Source organism: Pristis pectinata, chromosome 12, assembly GCF_009764475.1.
Source record: "Pristis pectinata isolate sPriPec2 chromosome 12, sPriPec2.1.pri, whole genome shotgun sequence".
Taxonomy (NCBI): domain Eukaryota; kingdom Metazoa; phylum Chordata; class Chondrichthyes; order Rhinopristiformes; family Pristidae; genus Pristis; species Pristis pectinata.
Genome location: NC_067416.1, coordinates 31,566,484 through 31,583,513, shown reverse-complemented (window position 1 = coordinate 31,583,513; position 17,030 = coordinate 31,566,484). Strand labels below are relative to the sequence as shown.

Genomic DNA, 17,030 nt, shown 5'->3' with positions numbered 1-17,030 from the left:
AGAGAAATGGAGGGCTATGTGGGAGGGAAGGGTTAGATAGATCTTAGAGCAGGATAAGATGTCAGCACATTGTGGGCTGAAGGGCCTGTACTGTGCTCTAGTATTCTATGTTCCAAATGGAATGTATAGCTGTCAATTACAATAATGCTCATTTTCATAAATTCCTGCAGTTTTAAATGCCCCACTCCTTATTTTCCATGGTATCCAGCAATCATTTTGTTCCCAGCATGATCAAACTTCTCAAAGCAAAAGAGCAGTGACATAAGTAAAAGCTTTTACCTCCTTTAAGTGCTTTTAACTGGATCACTCTTTGTGCTGTTACAGTGGAGCTGTTATTTTCCACTACTGCAAAACGTAAGAAAACGAGGTCTTCAAAGTAAATGTGGAAGAAGAATTGCTCATTCCACATGGGGTTCAGAGTGTTGCGATGAATGGGTTTAGTGCGAAAGTGGCTGCTGTCCTGTGGCATACCAAGCACGTCAATTTCAATACATGGACTCCCTGATGTGTTGCTGGGGCAGACATACTGCCCAGAAATAATCTAGAAAAAAAAATGTTAAAAGGTAAAGAATATTAGCTTCCCTCATATGGAAAATATGTTTTTTTTATAATTAACTCCAGTTTAGTGGTAAAACAAAAATAGTTAAAACTGAGCTCACTAGGAGTCCTCATCCTAATTCAGATTTGTATAAAACATGCTTTATCTTGGTTCTATCAAATTCCTCTCAGTCCATTTTGCCAGATTGGCAAAAAAAGAAATGATTTGGCTTTGGGAAAAAAAATGTGCAGCTTGTAGTTGCTTTTGTGTTGTCTTAATTAATAGTTGATGTATTCTGGCACAATCGGTGGGATTTGTTAAAATGCAGTGAAATTGTGTATGTACTGAAGTTGGGAATATTTCTGAGTCAAGGAGAGGCTAAAGTCGTTTTAAAAATGTCTGGCTCAGTAGCTAGGAGAATTATATAATAGACCACAAGCCATCCGCCTATTCAAGAAACGTCTGATAATTTTATCCCAATACTTTATCTGATTGTCACTCAAAACTGATCTCTCAGGTGATTTTTTAAGTAAAAAGTGGAAGTAAATGCCAAATTGCAAAAGCAGCATGTTATGTTGCTCAAAAAAAAGTCATTGTCAACTAGCTGTGCCTGCAATTTCTGATGAGTAGTGGTGAAACAGGGAGAGAAGACTCTAATTTCTGGGTGCATTAAACTTCATTGACTTGCTACAATTCATTGAATCATACAAACTTGAAGAAAAGGAGATGGCCAATCAATATGTGTAGCCATGCTGGCTGTTTGAAGGAGATGACATGCTTAGTCTAACATTCATGCTTTTTATTTGTAACCCCTTAAGTTTCTCATTTTCAAGTTTCTGTCCAACCTACTTTAAAAGGAGTTAAGGAATTAACCTCTGCCACCACTTCAGATAGAGAGTTCCAGCTCCCATCAATTCTTTGACCTAAAATAATTCCTGCTTGTCTTCCTTTCAGATTGCTTACCAATAATATTAAATTTATGTCCTTCTTGTTAGTGACCTACCAAACAGAGGGAACAACGTTTCTCTAACAAAACCCCTGCAACATATTGAAAGTCTCCCTTGAGTCATCTTTTAAGAGACTAGGCCTGGTTTTTCTAACCTCTCCTCATAACTGACGTCCCTTATCCCAAATAACGTCCTGGTAAACTTGCTGCATAGATTTTCTAACACCTCTTCATCTTTTCCAAGAATGGTGGCCAGAATTGTCTATTTTCCTCCAGCTGAGGCCTAATCAAAAATTCATGAGGTTCTAACAAGATTGTCTTTTATACATACTCTGTAACCATTCATAAACTCCACTAGTGCAGAAGCTTTTTTTTAAACCAATTTAAGGAATTGGTGCTAATGAACATCAAGGCCTCACGCATTTAGATAAGGGTGGTTGGATTGGGGGAGGTTACAGAAAAGTGTGTGCCAGGACACAGCTGAAATAGGTTCTCACATTTAATTAAACTGATCCACAGCTCAAAGTTACGTTCTGTAGCAGCAAGATAGTTATGTTTGTTCAAATAATTAAACTAAGTGATAAATCTCAAAGCAGAGATTCATAGAAGAGGTGGTTTTTCAGTATATCATGTCTGCACCAGTCAAAACAGAGCTATCTACTCTATTCTACTTCCCAATTTTTGGTTTGCAGCCTTGTAGGTTACACACTTGGCCAAACACTTCTGGAAAAAAAAACACATTTCTGCCTCCAGACCATCTCCACTCTGAGTAAAAGCATTTTTCCTTAGCTTACCTCTTATCTTTTTATCACTTCCCTTAAAGCTACGTCCCTCATCATTAATTCATCTGCTAAAGGAAATAACTCCTCCTCCTTCTCTATCTGGGCCCTATATATCTTTAAACACCTTGACATTATCTCTCCTCAGCCTTCACTGTTTCGATGAGAACTACTCTAACTTATCCAATCTTTCCTTGCAGCTAAAATTTCAAGTCCAGCTAACATCCTTATTGATCTTCTCTGTTCTCCGCAATGCAATTATATCCTCCTTATATGGTATCCAGGACTGAACGTAATATGGAGCAATGGTCTAACCAATGTTTTATTATTTTCTAGCATAGCCTTCCTACTTTTACATTCTATGCCTTAGTCAATAAAGGAAAAATCTATATTAGGACACCTTAACTACCCACCAGTCTCTCAATGCTCCCTCTGAATCCATACATCTCTCAGTATCCCAGCATTCATGGTGTATTGCCTTGCCTACTTTGCCTCACTAAATGCATAGCCTCGCAATTCTCAACGCTGAATTTCATTTGGCACTTTCCTATCCAATGAGCCTTCTCTAGTCTATTGCTTTCTTCCTCCTTGTCACCCTCATTACCAATATTCATATCATTGACAAACCTCTCAATCATGCCCTTTACATTTAAGTGTGAATCATATATATATATCCCCAAAATCAAAGGACTTAGTACTAAACCCTGCAGAAACTGAACCTTCCATATAATTACTGGAGATAACTTTCCATTCACAAAACCACTCAACCATTGCCCTTTGCTTCAGTTTTGAATCAAAAAATGCTACATTCCCTTGTGTCCCATGGGTTTTTATTTTTCAAGTCAGTCTGCCAAATGGGGCCTTATCAAAAGCTTTCCAAATTTAAATATATGACCTTCCTTTCAACCACCTCAAAAAATTCATTAGACATGACAATCCCACAACAAATCCATGCAATGAGGTCCCAGGAGTTTGTAAAGTTGTTAACCCATTTTCCCCCATGTCAAGCAAAAACAGCTTCTGAAAGAATATCTACAACTAACAGTGTTGCATAGAGAGTCAAAGCTTATTCACTTAATATCGCTCCATGAACAAAGTTTGCTAAAGAGTGTGGATAGATTTGATTAGTGTAAATCAGGAAGGAGACAAGTAGTTGATAAATTTGAGAGAGGTTAGTGATAATATACAAGCTGAAGCAACTTAATATCAAATAAGAAGATTCAATATATATATAAAACAGCTAACAAAGATACAATTGGAAGGCAGATGGTGTCACCCTCTCTACATTGCAAACCCAGTAAATCAACTCAACTCTTTCTTTGGTACTGCTGGAACAATGTGAAAACTTTTCTTTCCACTTACTGTTAAGGAATATAAGGATGGACTCATATTCTCTATTCGTTCTAGAGGAGAAAACTGATTGTTCATGCGGCAGTTTCTGTCCCATAAAACTGACGATTTTAGCACATAACCGCATCCACCATTGGCTTCAAACATGGCGGTGTTCAGATGCATTGGGAGATCTAAGAGGTGAGAGAGAATGCTATAAAAAGTGACCTATTGCTTGGCAATTTTTGCCATTCTGATTAAAGTGCACATTGTGGATAACTCAAGAGTAGGTAAAACAATTTAAAGCTTAGCTTATTAAAAGTCTGTATCTTCCATGTATTTCTGAACTTGGTGCTTCACTGTGTGGGTAACCCTTTACTTAATATGCAATTATCAAACGAAACCCGCCATGGAAATAAAGTTCATTACTTCAAAAATTTTTGCACTGATGCCCAGTTATAAAGTAATTACTTGAACCGTGATAAAACCTCCAAATAACTGAGCAATCTAATTTAGCTTATTTTATGACAATACTCAGATTTTATTCTTTTTAAATAATTGGTATCTATTGTCAGTGAAACAGTTAACATTAACCAAACTCTGCAGTAAACCTGGCCTTTGCAGCCGATTCCTTCACCTTGTATTTCAAATTCTAAAACGTGATGTTGCCTCACAGTATATATGTGTTGTAAACGTAGGAACAGAGCGCTTTAGTAAACCAGTCAGCCCAACTGTGTCAGCACTTTCACTAGTAATTACGTGAAAGTGGATTGTTGTATTTACTGCAGATACTTCTAGTGATTGCAAAACTGTAATAACCTTCAGAATTGGAATTGAAAGAGCATTAATGGTCATGATAGAGAATAGATGCTTAGCTGAAGCATCAAATTTTCAATTATCGTTTAAATGTACTAAACAACCACCTATCCTTGACATTTTGTGCACTGTCACAATTCAGTATTCTATCCCCATTTCCACCACAAATAAGGCTCAAGATACATGAAATGTTTTTAAATGTATTTCAAGCAGAACCTTGCCTGTTCAAGCAGAACCTTGCCTGAAGTGGTTAATTGTCTAGGATAGTACCATGTCAAATTATTAATCTGGTGATGATTGACAGGAACATTAATCATGGGATATTCCTAGTTTTTAAACGAGTTTCCAAACTATGACCACTGCATGAGAATTTCTGATTGCCCTGGTGACACGTCATACCTAGTTGCTGGTAAATTGCTTTGATATCTACTGAGCTGGGTATCAAAGAGTGGCTTTTTTTTAAGAACAGGCTGAAGCTACTACAGCTGAGTCTAATGACCCAGACTACAGCAGAGTCTCCTGGGTACATTAGAATTCTCTACCAAAGTGCAGGGAATGGAAGATGGTTCTATAATTATGTAAGCAGTATCAATCCCAGTTACATACTGTCAGGAGTTAGGATTAGGATTTGCAGCATTTCTGTATGCTGTCTTACTTAAAAATCAATATAGAAACTGTAAATTCAGGTCAGGTCACAGAAAAACTGTGGAGGAAAAGCAATTGTCATTCAGTTGTTTGGAAAGATTAGCCATACAGCAGAGAAACAGGCCCTTTGGCCCATTGAGGTCACACCAACTGTCAAAAGCCCATTTTACACCAATCATTCACTAATACCATTTTATTTTGCTCCCATTGCCATTAACTCCTGCCAGACTCTACCACTCATCTACACACTAGGGGCAATTTACAGTGGCTAATTAACCTACCAACCCACACGTCTTTGGGATGTGGGAGGAAACTGGAGTACCCTGGGGGAAGAAATCCACACAAACTCCACACAGAACAAAGGTCCTGTTTTAACCCAGGTCACTAGAGCTGTGGGGCAGCAGCTCAACCATCTGCACCACTTTGTCACCCTGTATAGGGCAGACATTAAAAAAATGATTGATCTAAAGGGGGTAGAGTAATAGGAATTTGTTTTGTAATAGCATGTGAACAGAGCTTGTATTGATTACACCAAGTGTCCAGCATCAAAACAATTGTCAGGCAAGTTTCTGCTTGGAATAAAACAATTTATAAACCAAGTCAAAGAAACCAAGTCAAAGAAATCTTATAAAGCAGACAAACCTCACTGAGTATTAGCACAGTCATCCACTGGAAGGATGAAAGGAAAACATGTCCTTTAAGACTGAGATCCAGTCCACATATTAAGGGAGTTTCATTATTACATTCTCAAGTCCTACTGTTTTGCTGGCAAATACAGACTAGAATAAAGCCCACACAAAAAAAAACACAAACAGTGGTGGAGGAACAAAAATGAACCCAAGCCAGCACTGTGGAGATTTGAGTTAGTAACAGGCACCTTCCCAACTACTCCCTGCCTAATGCTTGTAGTTGAATTATACAAAATGTAATAGCACTTTCAAACAGGTTTAATAATTCTGATATTGAGACTGAAGGGCGGTTGGAAATCACATCCCAGTGTTCTGAAAGCCACAAACAATTTTTGACCCTGAAATCCTGAAGACTTACTTCATGGAATCTCCAGTGTACACTCTCAAGCAAATTAAGTCTTTGAACAAGGCTTAGAAAACTAGCCACTCACCATCTGTTTGATAATTGAGAGCAACCAACTGTATCCCATGGAGCCAGAACATGAGAGGTGATGGGTTCGAGGAGTCAATCCGGGTTGCAGCCGGATATGTTCGGAGTAACTGGCACACTGTATGTTGGATCAATTCCTGGGAATAGCGCCTGCACAGTCTCTTGGCAGTGTTCTCATTCACTGACGATATGTGATAACACTTGGGTGTTCTGATGATAGCGCTGAGAGAGGTGGTTGGATTAAATGGAGGAGAAGGTGGTTCATCACAGTTCTTTCTTATAGCTTCAAAAGACGTTGCTGTGTGCAAAGAAAATCTCTAGGTTTATTAAAACCAAAAATACCCAATATTCAAATCTTAAAATAATAAAGATTTGAACAGCAGTATCAACTTGAATTCATCCAACACAGTTAATGAATAGTCCAAAGCCTTCACAGAAGCATTATCAAAGATTGATATCATAAACACAAAGAGATTTTAGGACTGCTGACCAAAAAGTAGATTAAGGAACATCTCAGAGGAGAAAGAAAAAGTGGAGAGGTAGAGAGGTTTAGGGAGGGAAATTCCAGAATTTAGGGCTCTAGCAACTTAAAGCATGATCATGAAAGACGTAGTTATTATATTTATTTAAGAACAAGCTTTTCTGTCACAGATTATTAAATGTGATTCTGTCAACTATTAGTATTATAATTAAATAATGCACTGCTACTTCACCAATCACTAAATATTAAGCCCATTTCTGGAGGTACAACTTCATAAACCCCAAAACATCTAGAAAAATAAATAGAATAACCCCTCTAGGAGCTTATCCAGGGCATCAACCAACAGACTATGAAATAATTCTGGAGTTTCTATTTGTTTTGAGTATTTTGGTTCAGTTGGACACTGGACAGAGCGTCTATTTTGTCACCTGCCTGGAAGCAAAAGGAAATTATCCAGTAGTTTACAGCGAAAGGATTAGTACATAATTATCACTCCTGTTCTATTTCAGTACATGTGAAAAAAGACCCATCCAAGTTTCTACACACAAAAAGCATTATACAGATGTAACCAGCTTAATACTGCATTTCTTAGTGTAGTAGAGAATATTTTCACTTAAGGAAATTCAAATTTGATAATGCTGATATTAGTTACTACATTAGCTACCAAACAAAATTCCTCCAATTGTTAAGCAAGCGCAAGATTAAAGCATGATAATTAAAGTATAACACTAATTTCTTTCTGGTTTTAGAATTACAGCAACAGATTAAAGAATGTTAATTCACCAATAATAATTTTATTTTATGCACTTTAAATCAAATCAATTAACTTTGAATCAAATCATTTTGTAACCAAATTTAAATCTGGTGTGGGAAGCAGCTAAATGAGCCACTTACCTCTCCCAGATGTCTTAATTGATGTCATCGATTCCCCAGGGCTCATTCTGTTAGACTTCCTGTTGGGTTTCACTTTGCCTCTGTTTGATCCTGTGGCATTTAAAGTCGAAAGGCCTGTTCCCATTGAAAAGAGGAAAGGGTCAAAACTAGAGGGTTCATATTTTTCCAAAAGACATTAACTTAGTTTATATTTTAAGCAACTTACATCCTTGCCCTTCCAACCTACGTGAAAACATTGCTTTCTGCTGGGTTTCTTCATGTAATACAGTCAGACCATTGATTGCCACAGGAAAATGGCAAGAGTAGCGAAATCATTCCTCCTGATGCACATGCAGGGTTCTAATTTAGCTCTCTATCTTCAAAACTAAGTGCCTTTACCTAGTAAGATTCTCAGTACACAACAGAGCTACATTTCAATGAAAAACATGCATGGAGCAGAATTTCCTTGATGTTCCTCTATGGTGGAGGAAGTTTGGAGATGTTCAGCCAGCCACTCATTTACTGCTTCATTCATATTTCCTCTCTGGTTTCATACGCCGTACTGAAGACCTTCCTTGATCAGAATTCCGATGACTCACACTTCTATATTTGCTTCGTCTTCATTCTGTGGTAATCTCTAAATAAAACCCTCAACTACAAAAGGGGACCAGAAGGGCAGAAATCCATAATTTGCTATCTCAAAAGGAGTGTCTGAATGAGGGGCACCGAGATGTGCTGACCTGTAAACTTGACGGCCTGACAGTAGATGACCAGGTCTGAAAGTTCAGGTGCTATCTGTCTGCTCTCCTTTTTGTTTTGAGGCAAGTAGAATTCTTCACCCAGTTCCATGTCATAAACCTGGGAATTAAACAAATAAATAAATTGGTGACACAGATCATCACAGCTACCTCACTTGGTGATTCGGCAAAATTCATTCTGCAAGAGTAAGAATTAATATCATGCTTCTCACGGTAGGATGTACCAATATATTTTATAACCAATTAAGTACTTTTGAGGAGACACAAGAGATTGCAGATGCTGGAATTGAGGGCAACAAGCAATCTACTAGAGGAGCTCAGTGGGTCGAGCAGCATCTGCGGGAAGAAAGGAACTGTAGCTATAGTTGTAACATAGGAAATGAATCAGTTAATTTGTGATTTCATAGACATGGCAATGGGAAAATAATCAAATGATCTGTTTCTTTAGTAGTGTTAAATGAGAGATAAATAATGGCAAGAAATAAAGGATAATTTGAATGGGATCTGTTATATCCCCTCTACTGGGCAGAACAGCCGAGGTTTAAGGTCTCTTCTGAAAGACTATACCTGGGTTGGAAAACCATTTCTTTGTACTGCATTGGGAGAATCAGTTTGAAGTATACATGCAGTGGTCCGTTTTGGGACTTTTTGCTCAAAGGTGAGAGCACGAAGTCAAGACTCATGATATCTTCATCCTGACAACGATGCTAGCATTGGGACTTGCATAACCACACAAAATTTCAGATTTTCAGCACTGGTTTGGCATGTTCCACCCTATTTCAATGGATCCCTAATGGAATTCAAAGCGGCAGATCTTCCACAGATTTACCAACTCTTAGGTTTGGAAATCTGCCTCTGAGCCAGTGCTGGGGTAAAACCTGGTACCATCACGTTTGAATGGATGAGAGACCAGCTCCTGGGAAACATAGTAGCTGAGTCTTTTACTATTTATTTTTAAGTTTGAATTAATTTTAGTGCGTGAATGTGGTTTTAGCTTTTAATTGCAAATGATGTTTTTAAAATTTTAAACATTTTTAAACATTATTTTAATGATTTTATGTGTTCCCAGTGATGTCAAATGAGTGTTAAAAATGTTGATAAATATTCAATGTTCCCAACCACCGACAGCTTTGACAGCCCTGGATTCAGGAGTTGGGGAGGGGGGGTATGTAGGGTTGCTCCCTGGCTGTTACAGTGATTTTGTGCATCTGTTGTCCATCTTTGCCATACCAAGGTCAGTGGGCCGTGCCAGGGGTAAGTCTGGAAAAGACAGTGTAGGCAAGATAAGTGGACAGCAATTCTGGGACAACAAAATATCTCCCCAGGTGTTGTTATTAGAAAACAAACACAATTTTAAAATACCAAAGTTATTCACACACAGGCTTTGAGCACTATCCACCAACAGAAATTTCTAACCTTAAGTTTTATTTACTTTATCCTGTTAAATGTCAGCAGTGGCCAGCTATTCCTGGACAATGACACCTAGTATCATAGAATAATACAGCAGAGAAACAAGCTCTTTCAACCCACCTCATCCATACCGACTGTGATGACTACCTATGCTAATCCCATTTGCCGGCATTAGGCCCGTATTCCTCTACATCTCTCCTGTCTAAATACCTGTCCAAATGCCTTTTAAATATTGTATCCATCTGCACCATTTCCTCTGGCAGCTCACTCCAGATAATTAGCATCCTCTGTGTGGAAAAAAAACACTGCTCAGATCTCCTTCCCGCCCTGGTAAAAAGACTATCCATCCTATCTATGCCCCTCATAATTTTATAAACCTCAATAAGATCACTCCTCAACCTTCTACATTTCAGTGAGAATAAACCCAGCTGATCTAATCTCTCCTTATAACTGCAGCCCTCCATTCCAGGCAACATCCAGGTGAATCTATTCTGCACTCTCTCTATTACCCACATCACTTGGCTGACTCCTCTTAATCAGTCCCTGCTTTTCCAAGTGAACATAAATCCTGTCCCTCAGGACCTTTCCAACAACTTCCTACCACCGACGTGAGACTCACTGGCCCGTAATTTCCAGACTTATTGCTATTGCTCTTTTTGAACAAGGGGACAACATTAGCCATCCTCCAGTCTTCTGGTACCTCACCCATGACTAATGAAGCTGCAAAAATCTGTGTCAGAGCCCCAGCAATCTCCTCTCTTGCTTCCCTTAGTATCCTAGGATAGATCCTCTCAGGTGCTGGAGATTTATCCACCCTAATGTGTGCCAACATACCCAAAACTTCCTCATGATGTCAGACATGCTCCAGAATATCAGTGTGCCCCTTCCATAAATCTCCAGCCTCCACATCCTTCTCCCTGGTGAATACCAATGAAAAGTATTCATTCCAGACCCCAGTCATAACCCTACTCTAAACCCTGAGGAGACCTACCCTTTCCTTAGCTATGCTCTTGCTTCTAATATACCTTATGAAAAGGTAGAATTACTATTTTATGACATTATTATGCAAATTCTTCCAGAATAATAGCAATTAAATGTGATTATAAATATAGTGTATATGTGCCATTTCTTACAATAAATCTTTTTTGCTTTGTCTTTTCTTTGCTAAGCAACATTGCATCAGACGATATTTTCTTAATTCTGCGTGGAGTTTCTTCTGTGTACTCAAACTGGAATTTATCACTTGAAGGTTTGGTTTCAGGCCTTTCGTCAAGGATATTGTCTAGAAAGGAAAGGGCAAATTATTGCTAGATAATTTCATGTTACATACAGAATGAAATCAAACCAGGCACGTGATTTGAGCAGATTGCTCCCGATCATATAATATGCAAAGCAATTTTCAAGTCAATGGCAATTAACGTGCTACTCTTTGAAATAATCAAAAGCTCATACTGGACAGATGTTCCCAGTTCATCAACAGATGAGAAGGTAGCATAGATAACAACTTCCCAGTATACTTTTGAAATCTGGTTTATTTCATCAAGCTTTCATTTATCATATTTGATGAACATGAGCCACAATGGATCTGTTAAAGGCGAATTGTCTTAACTAACCCTGAGTGTTTTTTTTAAATGAGGGTCAGAAGACTGATGAAGGGAACACAATAGATAAAAACAGAAAATGCTTTGAAACACTCCCTTACCCTACTCTTTCTGCAACTTAAAACTAACTTGTTTTCCACCTTTCATTTTGAATGAAGGGTCTTTGACCTGAAACATTAACCCTCATTCTCTTTCCACAGATGCTGCCTGACCTGTTGAGTGTTTCCAGCATTTTCTGTTTTTTTAAATTCAGATTTCTAGCATCTGCAGCCTTTTGATTTTCAGAATGCAGTAGATGTTTTCTGCATGGATTTTCAGGAAGCAGTTAATGAAGACCCACGGAAGATTCTAGTTAGCAAAATTAAATCTTATGGAATTGAAAGGGGCAATGGCAACATAGACATAGGATTTATTGAAAAGGTAGAAAGCAGGAGTGGTAAGTTGTTTTTTTTAAATTGGAGCATGATTAACAGGGATCACTGTTGGACTTTTTTTGATAAATATTAATGTGCAGTACAAAATTTCCAAATTTACCAGTGACACATAGTTTGGAAGTGTGGTAAACAGTGAGGAAAATAGAAATAGATTGCAATAAGATTACATGCCTGGGTGAATGCCAGACAAGTACCGGAAGCAACTTGATACAGAGAAGTGTGATGTGATACACTTTGGCAAAAAAGAACGCAAAACAGCAGATTAATAGCACTGTTCTAAAGGGTGTGCAGGAAGGGGAACCTGGGTGTATTAGTGCATAAATCCTTAAAAGCAGCAGGAAATGTCGACAGAGTAGATAATAATGCATAAAGGCACAGATGCAAAAGTTATGTTGAATCTGTATAAGACATCGGCTAAGCCACAACTGCAGCAGTGTGTCTAATTTTGTCATCTAACTTTGGAAAGGATATGAAGGATGAGAGAAGGGGAGGGAAAGATTTAGTAGAAAGGTTATGGGGCAAAGGATTTGAGCCAACAGTTTAGATTGGAGAAATTGGAGTTGTTCTGTTTTGAATAAAGAAGGCACAGAGGAGATTTGATAGAGGTGTACGAGATCATGACCGGTTACAATTGGGTAAAGAGGGTAGCTGTTCCCATTAGTAGATTTAAAATTTTGAGCAAAAGATACAAGGGAGTTGTGAACAAGACCTTCTTAAACACAGAGCAATTATGATCTGTAACATCAAAGAAAGAATAACTTGCACAGTAATGAGGCTCAGGTAGGGAATGGGACTGCCAGCATTGCTCTGTTAGGATCTGGCATAGACTCATTGAGTCAGATGGCCTCCTTCTTTACTGTGACCATTCTGCATAGTAATGTGTTTCTAACCTGCAGAATGGATGCATGTGAGTATTTCAACTTTAAACAAATGGTATAACAATCCTGCATCTGACATGTATTGGGTGGAGGATGGGGGAGGGGTTGCTGAACATTTCCAGTTCCCTGTAGATGACCCTGGTTTCTGGCAACACGTGGTACAAGGACAGAAGCAATAAACCCCTATCACATATGTCACTCAAGCTGCTTTCCCAACAGGAACAATCAGTCCAACCAAGCATGCAAGATTTTCCTTTTTTAAAAAAACATTGTTTTGTTCATCATGTTACTTCAATCTCAGACAAAACCATGCAAGTTTCTCCAGCAAGGTGCAGTGTGAGGGAATGCACATTTACTGATAATCTCATAATATGCTACTATAAACTCAAACTATTGGGAAACATCATCTGTATTATCCTTTTTGCTTATTTCATACCTGCCACATAAATGGCATTTTTTCTGTTCTATGACAAATTAATCAACTTATAACCAAAATAATGGCAAAGACTTTGCAATGAGGTTTCATCTATCCTCGACGTAAGACCGGTTAGACCCTCCAGAGATTAACACAAGTCCCCATTCTTCACATGGAGGTCTAGACAGCAAGTCTTGAGAACTCGGATAAAAGGTTGTCAACCTGATACTCCATTTCTTTCTCCACATATGCCACTGATCCAATGAATATTTTCAATTTATTCAGTATCTGTTTTGCTCAGGCACCTTAATACAGCATTCAGTGAATGCTGCAAAATGCATATGTATCAATAGATATGAATAGACAGTGTAGAGCTTGGCAGCACATGTCATTGTTTTCCCAGTTCAGGGAAACACGTGGCCTACTTTGACTGAGTCTTGTAATTATCAGTGATCTATTAACTTCACAAGACAAATCTTATCTGCAGCATTGTAAATTGGGATCCACAAAAACTGCAGTGTCTGGGTTTGAGTATCATCAAAAAGCACCAATTAAAACCAACTCAAGAGAAAAATGGAATTCTGATATCACATTTTGCAACAGTAGGGTTGTAAAACTATTAGTTTTCCCAAACATTATTTCTCCTTCATACAGGTGATATATTTGGTTATTGTTTGGAATGGTTCCACATTTTAGTGCACAGTTTTATGTTAATTACAGAAAATCTCCTGATCCTTTGCTCATGGTAAGTTGGACTGTGAATCTTTCCATTGAAAGAATTTGGAATAAGGGTAAAAGACAATCTGCCTACAAACAACAAAATAGCTTTACTTCCTGACTGGCTCACAGACAATAAATATATAGGAAATAACAGTTTCCAGAAGTAAAATTCATATACAAATACTTTAGGTTCATTCTACAGCCTTAGAATAAGTTAATGTCGAGCTAGAACTACCACACAAGAGAACACAGGAACAACGTCTTGAATTTATATGGGGCCTTTAACATAGTACTGTATTCCAAGGCCTTTTACAGAGCAAAGGTTGACCATGAACTTTGTATGGAGACAGTAGGCCTAAAGCCTGGCAAACAAAAAAAAATCTTAAAGAGAGCAAATCAGTAAAAACAGAGCAGTGGGTGAGTGATTTCTGGAGCTTAGGAACTAGGCAACTGAAGGCCCAGTAATATATAGGTGCAACAATTAAAAACATGCACAGGTCAGAATGGGAGGAATACCGTTATCTCAGTGGGTCGTATCAGAAACAGAGAGGGGCTAGGTCACAGGGGGATTAGAAAACAATAAGGAGGCATTGCCAGACATATATCAGTTAGTGTGCAGGGGTGATGAGTGAATATGACTTGTTGCACATCAGGTTATGGGTAGTACAGCTTTGAATGAATGGAAGATGAAGCAGCATGGAAAATAGAAGACCTTTGCCTGGATATTGATTGCAAGTTTTTATGATTTTGTGGGCTATGCGATAATATGAGGAAAATGTCATTAAAGAAAATCAGGAACCAACTAGTAATCACACAAAATGGGCAACTTTCCTTCCAGCTCCTCCGATGTACTAAAGCAAGGGAAGTCAGGACACACACATCGCTCAGTTGACACTACTTCAGAGATTTGCATCCACACCTATATAGTCACAGCTAGCTTCGGCCAACTGTTTCCCAACTCTAGCTCACAACTCTTACCTGACCTGCCCTGATAACTGATCTACAGATCTGTCCCCAATTGCTGGTCTACTGAAAGCCCCAATATCCCCTCCCTCCCCTATCAACTATTAACCTTCAATCCCTTCTGTTTCCTGACCACCAAAACATATTACAACCACTACATCCTGACATTCCTTCCTACCTCCAGACATGAACACCCATTCTGATCCCCAGACACTGACACCCATTCCAATCTGGAAATAATGACACATCTTCCAATCCCAAAACACTGATACTCTTCTGATCCCAGAGTAGTGACTTCCCCTCCAATTCCAAAACACTAGCACTGCTTCCAAACCCTAGATGTTGGCATTCTGGGAATACAATGGTTCTCTTCCTGGAGTAGAGTCTTCATTGCATCCCTGAACACAGACATCCCTTCCAATCCCCATACACTTGCATCTCTGCAGATCACCAGATGCCGACCATCCAGGATGCTACCCCCTGGCCAGACTTTGGATCCCAAGAACGAAAGGCTGTTGTGTTTGTCTTTATCTTGGGCCTTGTTCAGTGTTTGACCTTCATGAGCTCATCAACAATCTATTCACTGGTCTGCATCAACTGTTCAAGAGCCTCTGCCGATTCTGCCCAATTTCTAGGTGCATAAACCTTAATATTTTACAGTTAGGTAAATAAATATCATGGTTCATAAGTCACTACACGCAATATGTGATGTAGGTCAATGAGTTTAGGTTACAGAATGTAGTAGCAAAAGGTGTAAGTATAAATAATTTTAGTTTGGTCCTTTATTTACATATTTCCTTAACTCAATATCTTTGTAATAAAATGAGCAAGTATTTTTAAACATTTTAAATTCATAACAGTCACTTAGAACTTTGGTGCAAATTTACATAATATAGTTCATACTGCTTGCGTGAATAATTGTTTGAGTTATTATAGTCCAAAAAACAGCTTCCAGAAGCATTTGGAATATATAAATCTAAAGATCCCCCTGCTTTGAAATTTAATATTAAATATTATTCATAGCACATGTAAAAGAATGTGAACAACTGTTGGATGTTGTAAAATGAAATGTTTTTTATCCCCTTCAAGTAAATCAGCTCAATAAAATTTTAAAAGTTTATGCTTATCTTTGTTTAATAATCAAAGTTACAAAGAGTTTTCTTTGGAATAGTTGTGGCTAACAGAAATAGTGGTGCAATCTGTTAATAGTCATACTTATTGTCATTTCAAATGATAAGAAATAGCTAGTGGGTGGAGTGGATAGGGGTGCTGCTTGGTCTGCCTTTATGGATACGATTCCAATGCTTTCTGGAAGTTTCCACTGGGAAGATTGGGTCAAGGATAATCAATTTGTTGAGAGGTCAGCAGCAAGCAAGCAATGATCCCTTGGGTGATTCAGTGACAAATACTGCCGTAACCTGGCATAGGACTGGACCAAACCGGACATGAGCTTCGTAGGTCAAGAAAATTATGTGGAAAACAGGGAATTTCCAATTGAGATTCTACTAGGCAGCCAAATTCCCAATTAAATACAGGATCTCACTTCCAGTAGAAAACTGCCAGCAATTCTACTTTTTCTCCCCTTCCTCCTTGCTCCCTTCTCACATTCTCCCTCCCTCTACCCTTTCTCTCTCCCTTTTCTAGCTCCCTTTCCTTTGACCCTGCTCTTTTCCCCTCACACCCCTCTCCTACTCCCTTTCTCCTCCTGCAGCATTAATAATTAAATATCAAACCATGACAGCTGACTAGGATGCGGCTTTAGTGTTGTCAGTTATTGGTCTTTCTGGGTGGGGTATGTGTCTCACCGTGCATGATTCTTCATAGCAGTTCCCAGAAGTTCCTGCTGAAAGGGTCACTTTTTGCTTTAAGGTAAACCCAAGTTTATTTTTGCAGCCCTAAGTCTTATCATTTCCAGGTTTTGTACTCAATCTTTGTAGTTTTTGCCCAGGAAGGCAAAATCAAAAGACTAAAAGGGTCTCCTGTATTGATCTTACACAGGACAAACAATTTTCTATACAAATAAAGGATGTTCCAAACACTTCTAGTTGGCAACCCTGGTTGTCAGCCATAAAAAAAACTTGAAATACCTTTGCACACGTGTATACCAGAAGCAGTAGCCTGTGAGTGCAAATTCTCACACCTATCACTAATGAATATAATAGCCTGCATGAACTTGAGGCTCAGGTTTACCATGGAGGCACAGACATTTAAAGGAAATAAAGGGCTGGGCATTTCAGACACACAAATATTATTTGAAAGTTCATTTCATTTTTTTTGGAAATGCTGTCATTTTTTATATTTTTATTATATTACAAACATCTATTA

The 17,030-nt window shown here is 38.4% G+C and overlaps 1 protein-coding gene across 7 annotated transcripts in view; it reads right to left on the bottom strand.

Annotated features, from left to right (window-relative positions):
• The window catches only part of plce1 (phospholipase C, epsilon 1), a 269,332-nt gene that overhangs the window by 27,088 nt on the left and 225,214 nt on the right, over positions 1-17,030 (bottom strand). For all 7 annotated transcript variants that reach the window (XM_052027250.1, XM_052027251.1, XM_052027253.1 and 4 more), the window contains 6 exons: positions 10,828-10,976; positions 8,267-8,384; positions 7,548-7,661; positions 6,174-6,470; positions 3,626-3,786; positions 280-541 (listed from right to left, as the gene is read on the bottom strand). In XM_052027250.1, coding sequence (XP_051883210.1) covers positions 280-541; positions 3,626-3,786; positions 6,174-6,470; positions 7,548-7,661; positions 8,267-8,384; positions 10,828-10,976 — 1,101 coding nt within the window. The remainder of the gene's footprint in view (positions 1-279; positions 542-3,625; positions 3,787-6,173; positions 6,471-7,547; positions 7,662-8,266; positions 8,385-10,827; positions 10,977-17,030) is intronic.